This window comes from Oryzias latipes, chromosome 1, assembly GCF_053564925.1.
Source record: "Oryzias latipes strain Hd-rR chromosome 1, Olatipes_Hd-rR_3.1".
NCBI lineage: Eukaryota > Metazoa > Chordata > Actinopteri > Beloniformes > Adrianichthyidae > Oryzias > Oryzias latipes.
This window is the reverse complement of record NC_136237.1, coordinates 6,450,627-6,473,522: the sequence shown is the minus strand read 5'-3', so window position 1 is coordinate 6,473,522 and position 22,896 is coordinate 6,450,627. Positions and strand designations below refer to the sequence as shown.

General features: G+C 40.1%; 1 protein-coding gene across 1 annotated transcript; it reads right to left on the bottom strand.

Annotated features, from left to right (window-relative positions):
* Positions 1 to 1,280: 1,280 nt before the first annotated feature.
* Positions 1,281 to 5,303, bottom strand: LOC101164960 (CD209 antigen). The gene is made up of 5 exons (XM_004066276.3): positions 5,132 to 5,303; positions 2,881 to 2,922; positions 2,016 to 2,158; positions 1,745 to 1,839; positions 1,281 to 1,654 (listed from the first exon to the last, which is right to left on the bottom strand). Exons 1-5 carry the CDS (start codon positions 5,178 to 5,180, stop codon positions 1,492 to 1,494), a joined length of 492 nt encoding a protein of 163 aa, XP_004066324.1. The 5' UTR covers positions 5,181 to 5,303; the 3' UTR covers positions 1,281 to 1,491.
* Positions 5,304 to 22,896: the final 17,593 nt, after the last annotated feature.

Genomic DNA, 22,896 nt, shown 5'->3' with positions numbered 1-22,896 from the left:
TTCACTGAGCAGTAATTTACTCTTGTCATTTTGCTTGTTAAAGCTTAACTGTTTTCGGTTGTTCTCAGAGTTCTGCTGGAAATATTCAACACAAGACTTTATTTTTTTTAGAGTGAAAATTTTTTTTAATAGACAAAGGTAAATGTAGAAAACACACACATTAAGCTTTATTTTAAAATTCAATAAAAGTTGAAAAGTTGGACTGGTATTCATTGTTATTATTTTGAAAAGAAAAAAAATAGTTTTATTTTTCCAAGAATAAGTTTTACTTTTAAGCTTTGAATATTTATCAAGATCGGCCAACTTGTTGTAAAATCTTATGTTAATTTCCATTTGCTTTAAACTAGTAAAAATAACTTATTTTTATTTTAATATCCAGTTTTTAGTCATATCTAGTATTTAGCTTTTTAAGCCTTTTTATTTTACCCATTTTAAAACCTTGTGTGGAATTTTGTTTTTTTCTTATTTTTGAATTGCGAGTTTTTGCAGTGCAAAAACCACAAATCAATATTTTCCATGCAACGTACAGTTGGTTGAATAACCATCAATTAGGTTTTATTGAGGTCCACAAGAAATCTTCATGTGGGCGACCATTGGCCCCCAGGCCACACTTTGACAACCCCTGCTTTAGAGCATGCCTTGTGGGCGCTTTAAGCGGTCCTTGTGGGCAGCCCTGCACCCGTGGCCACTGCGTGGGGACCCCTGGTCTAGAACAGGAGAGGCTTAAAAAGAGAAAAGTATGCAGGTGATGTGAGTTGATGTGGTAGATCCAGGTCAAGAGAGCAACATTCAACATTACAGCACAAAGAGAGAGGAGAACAGCTCTAAAAGACTATTTAAAATGACTGATTTTTATCAGTTAATTAATTATTTTTGGCTTTGAGAAACAGTTTTGACTGGTTCTAGAACAGCTGTGCAAAATTGCCCATGGAAATAGTGTCTCCAACTTTGAGACCAAAGATTTTAAATTTGACGTAAATGTGTTGTTAAAGAACGGATATGGAGGGAAACTGGGTCACACGGTATTTCTGTCACTCTATATGACATCAAGCAGACTGAATCTATTCAGGATAATGAAATAGTCTCTTCAATAAAAAAACAGCTTCAAACGCTTCAAAACGTTTAGGGGCAGGGATGTCCAGTTTAGCTTAGTCTGTTTAGTTTAGTTTTAGTCAGTCTGAGAAAAGTCCTGTGATAGACAATGACCACTAAGTCCAACAGACCAATCTGCCTCAGTCTGTGAAAAGTAAATGGCTACTGAAGTAATGAAACACACTGAATTCCTTTTGCGATGCTTTATTGAGCCACAGAAAAGTATGCAGTAGCAGTAAAAGATTAAATTCCTTAATCAACCCCATTATACCCACAGATTAATATGTTTTCATATGTATGAAAAATGAAGCAGAAAGGACAGCAGATGATCTGCATCAAGGTTTTAACCTCAGCAAATATCAAGCTATAGTTACTGAATGATCAGAAAGTTTCCAGTGTTTACTCTAAAATCGCTAGTTCTTCCTTTTCACAGATCCAGTAGTTACTAGTGGTCCCCGGTGCATCATTCCAGCTGTTGACATTGTTTGCGAACCTCCCTATTTCTGCTCGATCTTCCCGGTTCCCAACATTGTTAGGTTCTCCTGGAGCCCAATAGCTGACACTGAAAACACAATCACAAACAAAATGTGATTATTTAAACACTCTTTTCTCATAATTAATGATCAATTTTAAACAGACAAACTGCAAATACCAAGGTGTTAGGATGCTTCCATCCACCCATGTCCAGGTGTCTTCTTCGTTGTACAGCCCAATCCAGGCTTTGAGGTCAAATCCTCCGACGAAATTCTTTATGAAGATATTTGAGTAAATAGTTTAGAAATAAACCTCAGAGTTTCAGAGTTGCTTCAAAATAAACAACTGTTTTTTGTTGCATCTAATATTTTATCATTTAGTAAAATAATTTTGTTAGTTTTTCCATTAAAATCACAGGTTAATGGTAAGGAGATTAAAATTTGTCTCACATTTTCTTCATTGTCATTGATGACCACCAGGTCTGCTCCCTTTGACAAACAGTCATTTCTACTGGTCTGCCAGTCTGCAGTGGTCTCAGAGACGTAATAAAGGTGTCCATTGAAAGGTGTCCATTCCTCATCTTGATTCTGAGCTGTTGGAGGAAAGATTTCAAGTTCAAAAAGAATCTCAAATTATGACTAAACAAGAATTAAAGCAAAGATGAAAATAACAACAGTAAAAGTCAGATTTATCAGCTATTAGGACAGATTTTTGTAGATCTTAAGACTCTCAGTCAGTCTCATATCATTAGGTCATCCACAATTATCATCCTTTCTTCTTGATTCTAGTTTTCTTTCTTTCCTCTAAAACAATATTTCCCAACCCTGATCCTCGGGGATCAAATTCAAATAAATTTTATTTATATAGCACCTTTTATGTAAATAAAAAAATAACAGCTCAAGGTGCTGTATATCAAAACAAACAAGGATGCAGAAAACACCAATCCCTATTCATCATCATGTCCTGCTTTTTTTAATCCAACCCTTATCAAACAAAACTTCCTTTGATGGCTGTCATAGTCAGGCTTCTGCTAATGAGGCAGAAATTATTATCAGGTGTGCATAAGGAGGGAGAGCATGGAAAACATGCAGGACAGCTGGGATGAATGTCTCCCTATGAAAATATTGATTCTACATCAGTCAGGAAATGATCATTGAACTAAAGACAGTTCAAGCTCATCACCTGAACAACACAATTCCAGACAAAAACATCTAGAGATCACTTCCATTACAAATAATAAACTGTTTAAAAAGCAAAACTGAAAAAGAGTTGAATATTTTTAATGGCTTTCTTGACCGACTGTCTTCCACTTACCAATTAGCGGGTCCTCTACTAAGTTTCTACCCACCTTGGCCCCTGTGAAGTTAAAAAAAAAACAACAAAAACATGTTTTACCTGATCAAAGAATTTGTTGGTAACACTTTATATTAAGATTCCTTAACAAGCTTTGTTAACACATTAACAAGCATTATAAATGAATTTATAGGGTGTTAGTAAGACATTTATTAGTACAATAAATCTAATAAGGTTTAATAAATTACTTAGTTAACACATTTACAAGCATTATTATTAGGATGTTTTTAAGATGCTGCTGATACACTAATTGATATTATAAGTGCCTAACAATTGTGTCAGTGTTAATAAGCTTAATAAGATTTATTAACAACCGTTGTTAACAAATTAAGAAGTATTATTATTGTTTGGGGTTCTAGTAAGATATTTATTAGCATTATAGATGCCTGAAACAAGCCTGAGTGTTCATAAGGTTATAAGTTTTATTAACTAACTTAACAAATTAATAGGCTTTATTAATGTGTAAGATGCTAGTAAGATATTTATTAGCATTATAGATGTCTTGCAAATACCTGAAAGTGTTAATAAGGTCCTCCACATTTATTCCACTTTTGATTCTAGTTTTCTTTCTTTCCTCTAAAACAATATTTCCCAACCCTGGTCCTTGGGGATCATTGTTCTGCTTTTTTTAATCCAACCCTGATCAAACAAAACTTCCTTAGATGACTGTCATTGTCAGGCTTCTGCTAATGAGCTGCATATGGCGTGCATAAGGAGGGCAACATGGAAAACATGCAGGACAGTGTTCCACGAGGACCAGGGATAGGAAACACTGCTCTAAAGACAGATGTTCAGAAAATCACTTTTAATTTGACCTGCCAAACCAATAAGATGGCGTATTGATGAGGCCAAAACATGATAAATAAAACAACAATGGGGAACTAGGAAAGCGGCCAAGTTATTATATTTTAGACTTTCTCTCCTTGTAGGAAGACTTTTTGAAAACATAACAGCTGGGATTAATGTCTTCCAAGAAAATCTTGATTCTACATTATTCAGGAAAGGATCATTGAACTAATGACAGAGAAGCAGAAGTTTCAGGTGTTGAGATCAGATATCGTAATTGTTTCATTCATAATTCTGTGCACACATAAACCTTCTGAACCAAAACAAATGAAAAGTGTTTGCATGTCAGTGATCAAACTTTGTGAACTATAAACTTTGTGAGACGGTCTTTGCTATTCACTTTAACAGAACAATTCTAGACAAAAAGATCTAGAAATCACTTCCATATATAATTAAATTAAATTTGTTATGAATTTTTTTAAACGGCTTATGAGACGCGATTTAGCCCAAATTATCAATTTGAATATGATTTTATGATTTAATGCTTACATCTGATGATAAACACATCTATAAACCATTGAAACATTTTTCTGCAAATTATTTTCAAAGTAAAATCTTTATAAAGCAAAACTGAAAAGGAGTTAAACATTTTCAATGGCTTTTTTCACCGACTCTCTCCCATTTACTAAAGACATTTATCTTACTCTGTAAGGACAAAGGACTCTTAGCGACCCAAAACCATGTAGTTTAAGATGACAACACCATCCAGTTTCAGTTCTGATTCCACCCCCATGCAAACTTTTTCCTACTTTTATTTACAAAAAATTACAAATGTTCGATTTTTTTGCTAAAGTATTGTCCGTTTGTGGCATGGTTTTTTACGTGCTAGTGAAAAAAAATGGATAAATTTCATTAGCCGATCGGAAGACATTAAGACACCCTTTAAAAGTCATTTTTTTTTATAAATTGTGGTTTTTGTATTGTGTTAACCTTATTAGTGGAGACAGTTTGGTTCTTCAGAAAAGTCCTTCAGTTTCTGCTCTAGCCAAATTTGAACCTTCTAGCTACTTATGATTATTGTTGATGCAGTGAAGTTTAGACCAGCATGAATTCAGTTACACTCAATTTTAGATGATTCAATTGTTGTCAAACTCTCTCCTGTCCCAAAGACTATGAGGCAAAAACAACAAGTTAGTGAACTTAAAGAAAGGTGATTGCAGATTTAACATAATCAATAAAAATACAAAAAACTGAATATCTTTAGAAAAAACTTATAATACATTCATGGAATTCAACCTAAATTCAGGTTTCAATAGTTCAGGTTTATAAAAGTTACAACACTTCCCAACTGTAAATGTTCATCAATAGTTTCATGATTTTCTTCAACTAAGGAGAAACAATGACTCCATGAACAGCTGTGTGGTACCTGAGATCAGGGAAAAGCAGAGGAGGATCATCCATCGTGGTGAAATCATGGTCCCAGATGTTCACCTGATGCTGCAAAGCAACAAACACCAAGAAGAAGAAGTGCAGAAGGAGCTCATCATGGGGCCTTATTTATGCAAAACCTGAACAAACAGGATGGCATCATCAGCATATGCATAAACATGTGTCTAACCCCAGAGTGGGCAATCCCAGGCCTCAAGGGCCGGTGTGTCTGCATGATTTCCAGATAGTCTAGCCCTACTTAGGGCTGATCAGGTGTGTCCAGCCAATTAGAACATGCCAGAGCAGGGTACGTTGGAAAACATGCAGGAATGCGGCCCTCAGCTCCCACCTCTGGTCTAACCCCTTTGTTTAAACTCAAACTCAAACTTTATTTACTTATATAGCGCTTTTCATTTCAGTTAAAAACAAAAAGTGCTTAACATAAAAGCAGATAAAACAGTAATAAAAAATGAAAATTGTTAAAAACAGAAAACAAAGGACAATCACACAAAGATGGGACCCCTCCCTCACCACCCCCCAACCCCACCCACACCCCACCGACCCAGTTACCCCAGTAGAAGCCTGAACAAAAAAACGAAGAACTGCAGCTTAAAGAAGGTCTGGCCTGGTACTGCTGTGAGGAAACGATATCATGGGGATCCATTTATTCCTAGGCCCAGCCGGACCACAGGGGTCACTATCACAGTGCCCGCCCAACACAGAGCAGCCCAGGGCCCACTCCATGGCTATTAAACCACAGAGCGGGATCCCCAAGAGGAAACACTGGAGTAAAAAACATCAGAATAAAAATTATCATAAAATAACAACAATAAAAATAGAAAAAGATAAAACAAAATAAGATATAACAATGTAAGTAATTAAAAAATAAAATACGTAAAATGATTAAAACATAACCTAAGTATCATTGGTAAAATAACAATAAAAAGAATAGCGTATTAAAATAGTCCTTACAAATATCAAATGAATAAATACCTAAATAAATTAACAAATATATAAATTAAAAAAAGACATAAGAAATTATCAAAGTCATGTAAAAGCTAGACTAAAAAGGTGGGTCTTGAGCCTCTTTTTAAAAACCTCTACAGTCTCTGCAGCCCTGAGGTTCTCCGGCAGGCCATTCCACAGGCGAGCACCGTAATGGCAGAATGAAGCCTCACCATAAGTTTTGGTCCTCACCTTAGGGACAACTAAAAGGCCAGAGCCGGAGGACCTCAGGGACCGCGAGGGCTTGTATTTTAAAGTAATATAATTCTCTCGTCTTCAGGACCAATGATTAAAAACTTCAGTTTTGTCCTGGTTGAGCTGCAAGAAATTTTCTGCCATCCACGACTTTATATCTAAAATGCAGTTTAAAAGAGTGTTAACAAGTTCAAGGTCATCAGGAGACACGGAGAGGTAAAGCTGTGTATCATCAGCATAACTGTGAAAGTCAACGCCGTGTCTCCTGATGACATCCACAAGAGGAAACATATATAAATGAAAAAGTATTGGACCCAAAATTGAACCCTGGAGAACCCCACAACTTATTTCATGGACTCCTGAGGACTGAGTATCCATACTTTTCATCTTCAGCAGCCTAGCAGATGACAGCAGATTCTGATCAAGAATGTCTCGATACTTTTCTCCAGTCATTATTACTTCAATGATATGAAGTCTACCAGTACCACATGCCAAAAAACAGCCCCACGCCATGATGCTCCCACCTCCAAACTTGACTGTTGCTATGGTGTTTTGGGGGTGATGTGCGGTGCCATTTTTCCTCCAAACATGTTGTGTTTTATGACATCCGAAGAGTTCAATTTTGGTCTCATCTGACCAGAGTATCTTCTCCCAGAATGTCATGGGTTTATCCAGATGTTGTGTCGCAAACTCCAAACGAGCTTCAACGTGCTTCTTCTTCAAAAATGGAGTCTTGCGTGGTGTGCCTGCATGGAGGCCATGGCGGTTGAGTGCATTACTTATTGTTTTCTTTGAAACAACGGTACCTGCTGATTCCAGGTCTTTCTGAAGCTCTCCACGAGTGGTCCTGGGCTGTTGGAGAACCCTTCTGATGATTTTTCTGACTCCTCTGTCTGAAATCTTGCGAGGAGCACCTGGCCGTGGCAGGTTCATGGTAATGCCGTGTTCTTTCCACTTCCGGATGATGGCCCCAATGGTACTCACTGGAACTTTCAGAAGTTTAGAAATGCGCCTGTAACCAATATTTTCAGTGTGTTTTGCAACAATAAGGTTGCGTAGGTCTTCGGACAGCTCTTTGCTTTTACCCATCATGCAATGCTTCTTGTCTAACACCTTGCTGGTGAGAAACCTTTTTAAAAGTCATCAATCAGGACTATACCAGCTGATATTACTTTGCACTAATAGGGGGCAGGTTAACCTTCTGAATACTGACAAACTCCAGCTGCTTTCTTGGCTTGCCAGACCTTTTTACCCCTCCTTTTCTTCATGTGTTCAATACTTATTCCCTGTGCCATTTCACTTTTAGTGAACTTTAAGTATATGCATTTACCATTTTTGATAGACAAATGCCCAAGTACATAAATCAGAAATATCCTTAAGTATTCTGACAGAAAACGGCCCAAGGAAACACACAAATGATTAAATATTCGTTTTGACTCTGGATTAAGAAAGTAAAAAGTGTAGACCAATGTTGAGCTAAAGACACGTGTCGTGATAACCCTCCCACGTCTCTTAGCCTGATTTGAGGATCAGGTAACTTTGCATGGGAAGTCTGCTGCTGCTCTCGGCCTCGTTTCTGCTGAGGACTATTTCAGCGAGGTAGCTTCTCAGTGCTAAACCGGAGCAATTTTATTTTTTTATTTCATAAATGACTTTTCTTTTTTTTTTCTTTTTTTTTCTTTTTTCCCCCTCCCTGCCATTTTAGTTTTTCAAAAATCCAGTAAAATGACAGAAACACAACTCGTCCCTCGCTCTCACGCTGGATAGATTGTGTAGGGGGGTGGGAGAATTGAGGTGGACAGGAACGGAGAGCGTGGCGAGAGAGAACTCCTGGACTGCCTCGTCGGCCTCTCAGAGTGGAAGTCGGAGCCAGTTGTTCAGTCACTCTCTGAACGGAGCTGGGAGTCTGTCTGGTCGTGTCAGGCTCTTTTGAATTTCAGCAAATCCTGCCTGCTCCATCCTAAAGTCCAATTTTGGTCATTTAAACTGAATGTTTTGTTTTTGTTTGTTTTTTAATTAATAAAAAAAGGAATTATATAATTTTTTTTGCATGATGACTTTTGTACTTTTATTTCATAAATGCACAATTTGACACAACACCAGACATCGTAATAAAACACTAAACACAAAGACAGTAAAAGGAAAATACTTTAAAAAAAGACAACAAAAAGGCAAACTGTGAAAAAGTGACGAGAAGCATTACAGCAGGGCCAAAATATGCTAAGACAGGATAGTCTTGGTCAAGATGCAATCTGACACGCCGCTGAAACCAGACCGACCCGTTCGTGAGCAGGGCGAATCTGAGAGAAGGGGGGGGTTTCTGCCAAGACAGGATTGTCAAGATGCAGTCTGACACTGGTCGGACTGATAGCATTGCGGTCTGACCGTCTGAAAGCTGGTTGGACAGGTTGGTATCTGGTCGGACCCCCTCCCTCCCTGATCTCACAGCTGCAGCTTTGGGAGTGAGATTTCAGCGGCTGTCTTCTCTACGTTTTACTAATAGAGCTCCTCCATAGAGAGGATTTAGTTTCTCATCTAAGGAAATCGAAGATCAATGAGAAGTCGGTGAACAGTGGCTGCCTCGCGGTTCTCACCAACGAGATAGCCAATTCAGCGGCAGCGGACACGGTGGCGTGCTGCAGCATTTCAACAGTTTGCCTCCAGCGCGAGGCCTTCAGCACAAGCCTTCTCTAAAGAATCAACTTATTTTGTCTTTCTTTTAATGTGAAGCCCTTTGGTGCCTTATAGGAGTTGTAATAACTATAATAATAATAATTGATACTTTATTTATCCCACAATGGGGAAATTCTTCTCCGCATTTGCCCCATCCCCTGGGGGAGCAGTGAGCTGTAGCCAAACTGCGCTCGGGAGGCAGTAGCGTTAAGGCTCTTGCCTAAGGACCCTCACTGAGTGATGTAAAGTGCTATATATGAATACAGTTTCATTCATTCATGATCCTTTCGTAAAATAACAATATTAATCTGTGATCGCGACCAGATCTTATGTTTTCATTCTAAGATCCTGGACCTAATTTCTGCGAAGCTTTGAACTTCCAGAATTTAAACGAAACATTTTCTTTTTCCAAAGGGGGACCTAGCAAAAAATAATTAAAAAGCACTGCTTTACGGTAGTCCCACTTGGACAAACTACATAGCGTCGAGATCTGCTCAGGCTCTACAAACTTTCATTTCACGCTTCCTTTTGTGACCTAAAGTTATTTTCCCTCATAAATTGTGTCTGACAAAATTCGTTGTAATTTTTATGAAGATTTGTTGGTAACACTTTTTAGTAAGATTCCTTAACTAACTTTGTTAACGCATTAACAAGCATTACAATAGAATGTTAAGGGTGTTACTAAGACATTTATTAGTACAATAAGTCTAATAAGGTTAATTCAATTACTTAGTTAACACATTAACAAGCATTATTATTAGGATGTTTTTAAGAAGCTAATGATACCTTTATTTGGCATTATAGATGCCTTACAAATTTGTCATTGTTAATAAGCTTAATAAGATTTACTAACAACCTTTGTTAACAAATTAAGTATTATTATTGTTTGGGGTTAGGAAGACATTTATTAGCATTATAGATGCCTCACACAAGCCTAAGTGCAAATAAGCTTATATATTTTATTAACTAACTTAACAAATAGGCTTTATTAATGTGTAAGATTCTAGTAAGATATTTATTAGCATTATAGATGTCTTGCAAATACCTAGAAGTGTTAATAAGATTCAATAACATCTAAAAACAGACCATTGTCTTCAAAGTCCATATTACTCAACTGCTTATAAGCTTAACAAATGTATTAATTAACTTTGTTAACAGTTTATTAATTGTTTTGCAGCACCTCATCGAAAGTGAGGGAGTTTTTTTACCACAAACAACCACAAAGCATAAAGCTTGTAAAAAGAACTTAATAACAACAGACTGCAAATACAAAAATCTTTCTATAAAAGAAATATAATAAATTATTTCAGATAAAAAAACAAACTAAAAAAACAGAGGGACCGGTGTTGAATGACGCTAGCATCATAGCTAATATAAGAATAAATTATTAGCAAACTATTCTGAGTGAACCATTCATTGCAAATCTCATCACCAGGAGGCAGTTTACTGGATTCAATGCCGACTGCATTCAACCACTGTTGTCTTGCTTCCAAGTCCACTGGAAAGTTGCACAAGTCAGTAGTTTTTGTAGACCGGAGACAATGAACCTACAGCAAACCCTGCTAAAGCTAACGAAAAATTAGATAATATAGGAGACCTGTTGGAGCTGCAGACTTGACCTGCACTAAAAAATAAACTCTTGGGTCTCCTCAGAGGTTTTATTGTTGTGACAAATGAGTGGAGGAGCCATTGAGCTCATTCTTGCAATGTTTGTTTGTTTGCAGGAGACACAGGCAATACAAAACACAAACTTACAAATTAAACTTCGGATATGCCAGGGGAGCAATCTTTGGTTCAAATCCTCAAAATAGAAATGACATCAAAAATCGGAATTCTTTATTACATTTTTTTTAATTTTATCAAAGCAATGAAAGAAAATTCATTGATATTGTAGCGACATGACGGTTAGCCCCGCCTTCAGCCCCTAAGGGTCATGGGACGTGGGGAGTTTCGCGGTAAAACCTTAAGTGAGAGTGTTGTGACTTGAAGCGACTTTCATGCTGTTTCGACTGCGTCTGTGCCTGGCTGAATGGGCTTAATGCTAAGAAGAAAATTCTGTGCGCTTCCTGTGAAGCCACTACACTAGCAGTTTGGCGTTGTAATCCCCACTGAAGTGACGCCCCGGGCTGGGTTGTTTCAATATTATTGTGTCGAAGTTAAACTTGTACAACAGAGCAGTCACGTGAGGCGTCGTTCTCCGCGGAATGCACTGCAGGGCAAATTAACATTTAATCTTTAATAATGCTCATTATGTCAGTGTTTTTCACCCAGTGTGCCGCGGCACACTAGTGTGCCGTGGGAGATGGTCAAGTGTGCCGTGGGAAATTGCCCTCATTCACTGATCTAAAAACATTTCCCATCTCCAGGATTTCAGCTCTCTGTTCATCCAAACAGGCCCTGATAAAACACTGAGGAGTTAGGAATATAAAAGATCGTAAAATACTTTTTCTTTGCGTTTATTTTATTTTATTAGAGACATTTTGATAAGAATGACGTACCGCGATTCAGCTGCAACTCCGGCTGTATTTTGGAAAAGTCCCGCCCCTTTAACTGTCTCCACCAATCATTCTTGGGGAGCTTAATCACATGTCATCAGTCTGACCAATCAGAAGTGATTAAAGTCTTCACTTCCTTGTCCCGATTTAGCTCGTAAAGTCGCTCAGTTCTAACAAAAATACCAGCTAAAGCTCATCTTTATCGGTGCAGCTTTCCACAGAATCCGATGTCAGACAGTGGAACAAGTGAACAAAACAAGGAAGCTCAGAGACGCGATCTCCGCCGGTCGTTTAATGCACTACATCTCCCATGATGTTGTTAGGAGTTGTACAAGTGTTTGATGTGATTCCTCAGAAATGTGTTTTTCCAGATCATCAGCCCGACGCTAAAGGCAGGAGTCATGGCTCGTCTTTCACTCCCCAATGCATCCTTTACAAACAATCAGGCTTATGCAGCAGGTTAAAGAAATATTTTTTTTCTAAAAAGACCTGCAATAAAAAAATAGATATTAAGGTCAAATAATATTTAATGATTACATTGCACATAAATCATGGTGTTTACTGTATACTGCACAGTGAAATGAATGACTTTAGTCTTCTTTTATTCCCATGTAGAGCTGCTATCTTTCTTCTACAGCAAAAACTTGTCTGGAACTTTGCTTCTAGCAACTTCACCTGCAGAAATACCACATTATAATTCAATTTAGTACTTTATAAACTTTTAAAGTTCATCCAATAAATATCAATTTATGTTTATAAAATGCACTTTAATATTATTTCCAAAAATAAATTGTTTACTGATTTCAATCTTAAAAATATTTTAGCAATATATATATATATATATATATTATATATATATATATATATATATATATATATATATATATATATATATATATATATATATTATATATATATATATATATATATATATATATATATATATATATATATATATATATATATATATATATATATATATATATCACAAGAGAAAAGGAAACATCAATTCAAAAACCTTTGGGGTTCAATAAATTTACATTTTTCAATAATCAAATTTCCTTTTGGTTTTGCAGATGTTTGATAATGTCACAGTACTGATTGGTTTTACCCAAAAAATGCTGAAATTTATGTTTGTAGTTTGACCATTTGGCTTTATGAATATGGCATTTCGCTAACAATAAAAACAATTGCTAACACCTGTTAGCTGCAAAAATGTCCACATGTCAACATGTACACAATACAGATATTGTCCACACATGCATACCCATGCCTTCAAGCAAACTAGTGTGAGACATTTCATGCATTCACGCAAACAAAGTGCAAAGGTGAGCTAACACCTGTGCTCAGTTGAGTGTTTATGCTCTTGTAAAATGGATGACGGAATGTGGAAAGAAGGAGGGGGAGCAACCAGCCACCCCCACACCCAGACCCCCGCCGCTGCAGCCAGAAGCCCCCAACGCCACGCAGCAGCAGGCAGAGAACAACCGCCCCCCCGGGTGACCACGCCCGCCACCCAGGCCAGGGCCAGCAGGGCCGCCACGAGGCCCCCAGAGCCAGAGAGCAGGGAGGCATGGGAGGAAAGAGAGTGCCGCCCCATCCCAAACAGGAGATCAGCCCCCCCGCAGCGCCAGGAGGGTCCAATGCAGTAATTATTACTAATAGTCCCAGCATAAGTCCAGTTTATGTCCACAAATTCTGATTCCCAATAAAACCTCCCAGCAGGTAAGGTTATGATATGTAAAAGATTTCTTATTTGCTTATTGGAAACTGAATTAACACAAATAGCCAAAAAAAAATAATAGTCTGTGTTCTTAATTTACTTGTGTTCTAAATCCCTTTAAACAGTTGTAGTAGACTGGTTGGAATGGCATCTAACACTATTGCATATTCTCTGGGTGGAACAGGAATACCGATTTTTGAAAGAAATTCTTCAAACGTCAGAAGATGTCCATGAGAATTGAAAAGTTGTCTTATTAAAAAAATATCATTTTCATACCATCTAGGAAAAAATAAGTGATTTATTCTTGTATTGTACATTACTGTTATTCCAAATAAAACAAGTCGTTGGAGAAAAATTGTGTTTATAAACGAGTTTCCAGGCCAGCAGGGCTTGTTTGTAAAAGTTTGAAGGTTTTTTGGGTAATCTTTCAACTTTGTAATCTCATGTTATCACATGTTAACTCCACAGTGTTGCCAGATTGGGCGGTTTTCCGCCAATTGGGCGGTTTTGGTTCTAAATTTGCGGGTAAAAATTTGGTAAAATGGTATGCATAATTTGGGCGGTTTTAGGGTCGAGAAGGGCATCCCCATCAATGGCGTGTTTGAAACCATCACGCCGCTCTCTCAGCCGGCGACCAAGATCACGCTGTCTAACGTCCCTCCGTCGACATGACATGTGTTCATGATCCTTCACAAGAAGGAGGAGGACTTGAATTCTGTGTTCAAGGTGCGTGTGGATGATTTTGACTACGTGCTTTTTGCTACTTCTGCCTCGTTCAAATGCTTTGGTTGCGGCGATGACGGACATTTGGTGAAAGCCACACCGCACCGTTTCTGCCTCGAGAGGCGTGGCCGTGGCGGCGGCAGGTGGTGCGGGTGACGGTCAGCGTGGGTTGCGCGCTGATCGCACCGAGCCCGTGCCGCGAAGCGCCGCTGTGGTTGAGGGTCCTCCGGAGGAGCTGGCAGCTTGTCCTGAGCCCATGGAGGACGGGCCTGAGCCGGTGGGCGAGTCTGATGAGAACATGTTGAGTGGGGAGGGTGTGCGTGGAGAAGCTGCACATTCCCTCGTATTTCCCCAATTTGAAAGCTTTTTATGTAAGCACCTCATCAAACACAGAGATGAGTCTGATCTGACTGATCAGGAGGTTTACAGACTGAGAAAACAGATGCAGACACTCTGACAACAACTTGGTTTTTAAATTCATGATGGCTTTGTTGCTTTGCTTATTTATTTCATCTCTTGTTTTTTTCCCCCTTTATTTGATGGATTCCTTTAAAGTGGGCAGCTTAAATGTTAATGGTGCCAGAGAACCCTTGAAAAGAGCCCTGCTCTTTGAGACTATGAGGGCCAAACACCTGGATGTTTTATTTCTTCAGGAGACCCACAGTGATCCCAGTCTGGAGGTGGACTGGAACAGAGAGTGGGATGGTGAGGTCCTTCTGAGCCATCTCACCTCAGCTGGTGGAGGAGTGGGTTTTTTGTTCTCCAGGAGGTTTACTCCAATTTCTACGGAGGTGGAACATTTGGTTGCAGGAAGGGTTTTACTGGTCAGAGCGGTGTTTGAGTGTTTTTCTGTGCTTTTGGTGAATGTTTATGCTCCGACTGCTGGTGCTGAGAGGAAGAGTTTTTTTGCACGGCTCAGTGTAAAACTGGATAGCTGCAGTTCGGAGGATTTTTTATTCTTGGGGGGGGGGTTAATAGTAATGAAAATGAGCGTTTGGACAGAAACCACACAGAGCCTCATCCGGCCTCACAGTGCGCTTTGAGGCAGCTGGTCTGCTCTCATGGCCTTGTGGATGTTTGGAGAAGGACGCACGCAGACTGCCAGCAATACACTTGGTCCCAAATGTATGAGAGCAGGTTGACTCTCGCCCATCTTGATCGTTTTTATTGTTTTTAACACCATTTTAATGTAAGTCCTGTAACATCTTTCCTGTTGATTTTACTGACCATTCTCTTGTGGTTTGTGTCTTTTATGTGAAGGATTCTATACCTAAAAGTGCATAATGGCATTTTAATTCAGTTTTAACATTTGATACTGGTTTTAAGGATGTTTTAGGTTTCTTTTGGTCTCAGTTCATACTAAGGAAACATGATTTTAGCTCTCTTGGGCTATGGTGGGACCGTGGTAAGATTGAAATTAAGCTTTTGTGCCAGCAGGACACTCTCACCGTTACGCGTGATTACTGTCGATTCATTAAAGACTTGGAGGCTGATATTGTGGGCTTGCAGTCTTTAAGTGAGTCCACTTAAAATCGGGGGCATATTGAGCTCCTAAAAGCAAAAAGTTTGTCTTTGAAGCACCTGATGGATTCTGCAGTTCAGGGGGCATTGGTTCGGTCCCGGTTTCAGGATTTTTCTGAAATGGATGCTCTCTCTAGCTCTTTCAACAGATGAAGGTGATGCACTCCTTGTTGTCCGACACCGGAGAGGAGCTGCTTGGACCTGACTAGATCAGACAGAGGGCTGTGGAGTTTTATTCCTCACTCTACACCAGTGAGTGTGATGGTGATGCCAGCCTGTTGGACGAGTTCTGCAGTGGATAGCCTCACGTCGCCGAGGAGATGAACTCTCAGTTGGACCGGCCTCTCCAGCTTCCTGAACTGTCTGCTGCCATTCAGAGCATTCAGCAACAAGGTTATCAATAACCTTGTTGCTTCCCTGCTTTGGCACAGGCTGATTTTTTTGGACCCCCGTTCCGGGCTACTGTCTCAGATTCAGTCCAAACTTGTCAATTTCTTCTGGGACAGTCTACACTGGGTGCCACAGGGAGTGTTATTTCTTCCCAGGGAGGAGGGGGGACAGGGCCTAGTGCACCTGGCCAGCAGAACTGCCACCTTCAGGATCCAGTTCCTGCAGCGTTTTTTTGACTGGGCCGACGGTGAAGGGAACTGGCTAGCTGCATCTTGAGGCGTGTGAATGGTTTGGGACTGGATGATGCTTTGTTTTTAATGAACACCAAATTTTTAGACGTACGTGGGTTGCCTCTTTTTTATCAGGGTGTTTTTAAGTCTTAGCACCTTTTTAATGTTGTAAAACGAAAAAACTCTCCCTCTCTTTGTTGGCTCTTAAAAGAGCCTTTGATCTTTGGGGCACGGTTGGACATATGCGATGACACCGCCCCTGGACTTCAGTTGACCTTTTGAAGGTCTGGAGTTCTGACTCTGGAGCAGCTGGTGACTGCAGCGGGACCTGATCTGTCGGACGTCTCCTCTTTGTGTTCCTTGCTGGGTCTCCGGTCCGCCAGGATGGCGCATCGTCTCCTGGACCGCTGGAGGGACAGGCTGGGTGCTGGGGTGAGGGGACTCCTGGCTGATTATTGCAACGGGACCACTGCTCTCGTCCACGATGAACTCGTCCCTGCAATCCCAACAGCCTGACTCTTCACTGTGTTTACAGAAGGACATTGTATATAAACTGTGTGAATGTCTTGAACAAAACTAAGTTGCAGAACCACCTTCCCAGTGCGTGGACTGGCAAACTGAGTGGAGGTGGGGACAGACCACATGGGAGAGTTCTTTAAAAGGCTCCCATACGTAAGAGAACTGGAGACCTCCAATAGAGGATCTTACATGGTGCTGTTGCTTCGAAATTCTTTTATCTCTGTTCTTAACCCCACTGTTTCTGACTGCTGCCCATTTTGTGATCTGAGGGAAACGATTGTTCATGTTTTTGGTGAGTGTAAGAGGCTTTCAGGTCTGTTCACTCTTTTAACATCTGTATTTGCTCTTTTTAATGTGATGTTTTCCGTTCATTGTTTTATGTATGGGTCCGGGTACAATCAGAAAGACAAAGAAAAATGGCAACTGCCTAATTATATTGTTGGTGAAGCGAAACTTGCGATTCACATAAGCAGGAAACGCAAAATAGCAGGTGAACCTCTGGCTGATGCAGTTCGTATCTGGTGCTGCAATGTCCGTTCCAGGCTGAAGCTGGAATTCTCCTTTATCAGACTTTCGAACTGTTTGTCCTGTTTTACAAAGATCTGGTGCTTTGACAGTGTTCTATGTCGTGTGTCAAATGGTGAACTATGTTTTGCTCCTTTTTTATGTGAGTGATTGGTGTTTTCTTGTCTGTAATCCTTGAATAAAGTGACGTTTTAAAACTCAAAAAAACTCTTCTTCTTCTTGTTATTTTATTGGTGGGAGGCACCAACATAAAGGTGCATTACTGCCACCTACTGTGTTTGAGTGTGGGTCAGAGTGGGGACTACCTAACATAAAAAATAAAAAAAAGCCACCCCAAAATTCTCCTCAATAACCTGGTCCTGCTAAAAAAAAAAAACTATAATCACACCACTTAAATTTTCCTCTCCTAAAAGCTTCTTCAAACTAAGCTGTTCATATTGTTCAACCGTACTCTACTTTCCAGCTGTCGTCTTTCTTCCCCATACAGTTTACAATGATATAGGACGTGCTCCACTGACTCTTCCCCTTTCCCGCACTCACACAAACCAGTTGGGTGTTTCCCCATCAGATGCAATGTATTATTTAAACCAGTGTGTCCTATTCTCAACCGTGATATTATGCCGTGATCTCTGGTGTTGACTCTGACATTCATACCTCTCCCTACTTTGTCTTAAATACTAAATAAATGTTGACCTTTCCTCTCCCTTTCCCATAGCCTCTGCAATTGTTCCATAATATGCCTCCTAATAATTGCCCTAATTTCCGTTTTTACCTAATGGAATTTTCATCTCTATACACCGTTTTTAATGGCGTTTTTGTCATTCAGCCATTTTATTTCCCTCCACCCCCCTATGTGCTGGTACCCACATAATCTGATGCTTATTTTAAATTTTCCCAAACTCTCATAAATTTCATACAATATATCTGATCTGCTATCAGAAGTAAAAAGACTTCAGAGACGTCAAAGTTGACAATGAGTCTGAACAAATTATACCATCTCCAATTCTTTTCTGTTCTAACCAGTGTAAACTATATAATATTGCCAACATTTCAACTGCAACAACTGAAAAATCCTTTGACCTTTTAATTCCGACAAATTTTCCCAATGTAGGGATTGAAGAAATGTTAATGCTTGGAGTTTACAGTGTTTACTTCATATTTTTGTAAATGTCTGTTAGGAGTGATTAGGAGTGATTAGATTATTGTCCCTGTGTGAACTTTGAAGTTACAAAACAAGTGAGTCCTTGTAGGGAGGCTGTGCAGGGTCAACACCCCAGGCGGGGTGGTTAAACTGTTGTCTGCAGAAAACAGGACAGGCGGGCCCAACAGGACCGGAACATACTGGACAGGAACCAGGACTAAGAATGCTGTTAACAACTCCAAACAGGGACAGCCTGTAGCAACTGACGGATGAGTTAGCAACCTTACCCGAAATGAGGAACCCAGCCCACATGCCTTCAAATACCTCTCCTTGAGAGTGTTCGTTGTCTTGTCTTCTTGTGCTCCCCCGCATGTTAGACACACGTAATCGTTTGCTGTGCAGATTCCGGAGTCAAGACCCAGATATCTGTAAACCACCTTTTAGAAAACTCTGTATTAGGGACAATAAATCTTGCTAATCTTTAATTCAATTCAATTCAATTTTATCTGTATAGCCCAAAATCACAACAACAGTCGTCTCGATGGGCTTCGAAGTAAAACATGAACTCAAAAGGATCATGAATACAAAGAGTTCAATAGGAAAATACAAAAATGAACTAACAAACTGACTAAGCTATACTGGCATCCCTGCCCTTAGACCCCCCTTCGCGGTAAGGAAAAACTCCCAAAAAACCGGATTCCGGAAAAAACGAAGAAACCTCAGGGGTGCCGACATGAAGGAGGGATCCTCCCCCAGGACGGACAGGCGATGTACCAGAACTCTTAGAGAAGAATTAACTTATCTAAATCTACAACTACATATATAAAGTCCAGCAGACGAGCTTCAACCAGCCGTGGTTGTGGGGACAGTCAAAGGTGCGAGTCGAGCTGGAGACAGGAACCACAGCCAGGAGCAGGAGCAGAGACAAGGTACTCGGTCAGGTACAGAGCAGAGACGAGCCAGAGATGAGCCAGAGATGAGCCGGAGACAGGAACCACAGCCAGGTGTAGGAGCGGGAGCAAAGGCGAGGTAAACGGTCAGGAACTGGAGCACGGATGAGCCAACTGGAGTCTGGAAGCACTCCCACTCCCCAGGAGGGGAGAGGAAAAGAGGGACAATACATGAATCGCACTGCACCAAACAGAGGCATGGAGAAATAAATGATAAATTATGATCAGGAATGGAGGAGAGGAGGGTAGAAGTAGAAAAAAAAGAAGACAGAAAAAAAAGAAGACAGAACCCCAGTGCACCATAGTTACCCCAGCTTCAACTTCTAGCAGCCTTTTAAAAGAAATAGTTAAGTTTAATTTAGACAACTTAACATTAAGTTAAATAATCTCTGAATACTAACTAGTCTGACAATAAGCCTGTCCAAAGAGGAATGTTTTCAGTCTAACTTTAAATGTAGAAACTGAGTCGGCCTCTCTTACATGAGCTGGGAGTTTATTCCATAAGACAGGGGCTTGGTGGCTAAACGCTCTACCTCCAACCGTACTTTTACTAATTCTAGGAACCACAAGCAGTCCTGCATTTTGCGAGCGAAGTGTTCTCATTGGATGGTAAGGGACTATGAGGTCCTTAATATAGGACGGGGCCATTCCATGTAAGGCCTTATAGGTTAACAGGAGGATCTTGAACTTAATTCTAGAATCAACTGGGAGCCAATGGAGCGAAACTAACACAGGAGTGATGTGATCTCTTCTGCTAGTTCCAGCTAACAATCTAGCTGCTGCGTTCTGAACAAGCTGGAGACTTCTTAAGGAACTCTTAGGACACGCTGCTAACAAGTAGTTACAGTAATCCAGCCTCGACGTAACAAATGCATGGATGAGTTTTTCAGCATCACTCTTAGAAAGTATATTTCTGATCTTAGCAATATTCCGCAGATGAAAAAAGGCAGTTCTACACGCCTGAGATATGTGAGCCTTAAATGATAAATCCTGGTCAAATAAAACCCCAAGGTTTCTAACTGTGGAATTGGGGGCTATACTTATGCCGTCCAGGGAGACTATCTGAGCAGACAGAGCATCTCTGAGGTTTTTAGGTCCAAGTATAATGACCTCAGTTTTTTCTGGGTTCAAGAGGAGGTAATTAATTGTCATCCAGGTCTTGATGTCACTGATGCAGGCGTTCAGTTTCTCTATCTGGTCATTCTGGTCAGGCTTCATGGATAAATACAACTGCGTATCGTCGGCATAACAATGAAAATTAATGCTGTGTTTCCTGATTATGTTTCCTAGGGGTAGCATATAAAGCGTAAACAGGATCGGTCCCAAGACTGAGCCCTGTGGGACTCCATAGTTGACTCGAGTGCACTGAGAGGAATGGCCATTTACATTAACGAACTGATACCTATCGGACAGATAGGATTTAAACCACTGGAGAGCAGATCCTCTGATCCCTATGTCCTGCTCTAGTCTATGGAGTAAAATACTGTGGTCGATGGTGTCAAAGGCTGCACTGAGGTCCAACAGGACAAGAATAGAAAGTAGACCCTTTTCTGAGGCCAATAACAAGTCATTAGAGACTCTAACTAGTGCAGTTTCCGTACTGTGGTGGGGTCTAAACCCCGACTGAAAGTCTTCAAAGAGGCAGTTGTCCTGTAGGTGGCAGTAAAGCTGCTTAACTACAACTCTTTCTAGGATTTTAGAAATAAAGGGCAGGTTTGATATCAGTCTATAGTTGGCCAAGATGCTAGGATCCAAACTGGGCTTTTTCAGAAGAGGTTTAACAACTGCATATTTAAAAGACTGTGGCACGTAACCCGTTTCCAGAGAGGCATTTATCATTGTTAATATGGGATCATTAATTAGGGGAAAAGTTTCTTTAAAAAGTCTAGTGGGAATTGGGTCTAACAGACACGTTGAAGATTTGGAGGACGTAATAATTGATGTTATTTCCGCTTGATCCACAGCAGTGAAGCAGTCCAATGTTACAGAAGTTTCTATGGATGCCTCCATTTCTACCACTTCAGCCTGTTCTGAGCTGATAGTAGGAATAACTTGATTTAACTTATGTCTAATATTTGAGATTTTACTATCGAAAAATGTAAGAAAATCATCAGAGCTGAGAGAAACAGGAACATGTGGTTCTACTGAGCTCTGACTGCGAGTTAATTTAGCAATAGTGCTAAAAAGAAATCTTGGATTATTTCCATTCTCTGATATTAAGGTTGAATAGTACTGGCTTCTAGCTCTACGCAGAGCTTTTTTATAATTTAATAGGCTATGTTTCCAGATATCCAGAGACTGCTCTGAACCGGAGCGGCGCCATTCTCTTTCCGACTTACGGGTTTCTTGTTTAAGAGAACGAGTTTCAGCGTTAAACCAGGGTGCTACTCGGTTTTGTCTGACGAACTTAGGTTTCAAGGGGGCAACAACATCGAGTGTACTCCTGAGGGCTTGTAAGGCTTCATTAACAAAGTGGTCATTTATATTAGGACTGATACTATGGGAGCTGGTCTCAGAGTATTTTCTCAGAATATCACTAAGTACTGGCTGAACTGTGTGTTTAAACTCAGACACAGAACGGTCAGTTAAGGTTCTTCTAAGCTGTTTCTTATTCACTGGGGCAGAAGGATGTTCCAGTGTAAACTGGAAGGTAATCAGAAAGTGATCAGAAATGATGGGGCTAAGAGGAAGGACACTCAGCTGGCTGATCTCTATCCCATGGGTTAGAACAAGATCCAGGGTGTGCTTATGACAGTGAGTGGGTTCATTCACACTTTGGGTGAAACCAACATCATCTAATAAAGCTGCAAAAGCCTTTCCTAGGCAGTCACTGGGGTCATCAACATGAATATTAAAATCCCCTAATATTATAGTTTGATCAGAATGTAAGACAATAGTCGATAGGAAGTCGGAAAACTCAGTTAAAAATTCTGAATATGGGCCGGGGGGGCGATAAATAATTATGAGTAAAACAGGTTTTCGAGTTTTCCTGTTAGGGTGACTTAAAGACAATATGATGCTTTCAAATGAATTATAAGCATTTTTAACTTTAGGGCTGAGAAGTAAGCTAGACTGTGATATTACTGCCAAACCACCTCCTTTCCCTGAAATCCTGGATTTCTGATAGTTAGCATAAGTGGGGGGGGTTGCTTCATTCAATCTAACATAGTCATCCTGTTGGAGCCAGGTTTCTGTTAAGGCTAAAAGACTAAGGTTGTTATCAGTGATTAACTCATTGACTAAGAGGGACTTGGAGGAAATGGATCGAATGTTTAATAAACCGCATTTAATTACATCATAATTCTGCTTGTGAGAACTGCCGTCTGTCACTTTAAGGATTCTAAGACGCGCTCCTTTCATTTGTCTTTCAGCAAATAAGCTAACGCTTGAACCTGCTTGACTTTCCCTGCATGGGTTTTGCACCAGCACTAACCCTAAGGGAGGCTTAGAGGAGCATTTTACACTGCTGCTCTGCGCCCGGGTCTCGTCTCTGGATTGTCAGGTTAACAGACTAAGGCTAGCAGAAATGTTTCTAGAAAGAAGAGCGGCACCGTCCCGGGTGGGATGGACGCCGTCTCTCCGCATGAGACCGGGCTTCCCCCAAAACGCGCTCCAGTTATCCACAAAACCAACGCCGTTTTCTGGGCACCATCTAGAAAGCCAGCGGTTAAAT

Coding starts and splice junctions, on each gene's coding strand:
- LOC101164960 (XM_004066276.3), bottom strand. CDS start 5,180: ATGATTTCACCACGATGGATGATCCTCCTCTGCTTTTCCCTGATCTCA. Junction 1,840..2,015: donor TCAATGACAATGAAGAAAAT/GTGAGACAAATT, acceptor ATCTTCATAAAG/AATTTCGTCGGAGGATTTGA. Junction 1,655..1,744: donor GGAAGCATCCTAACACCTTG/GTATTTGCAGTT, acceptor TTGTGTTTTCAG/TGTCAGCTATTGGGCTCCAG.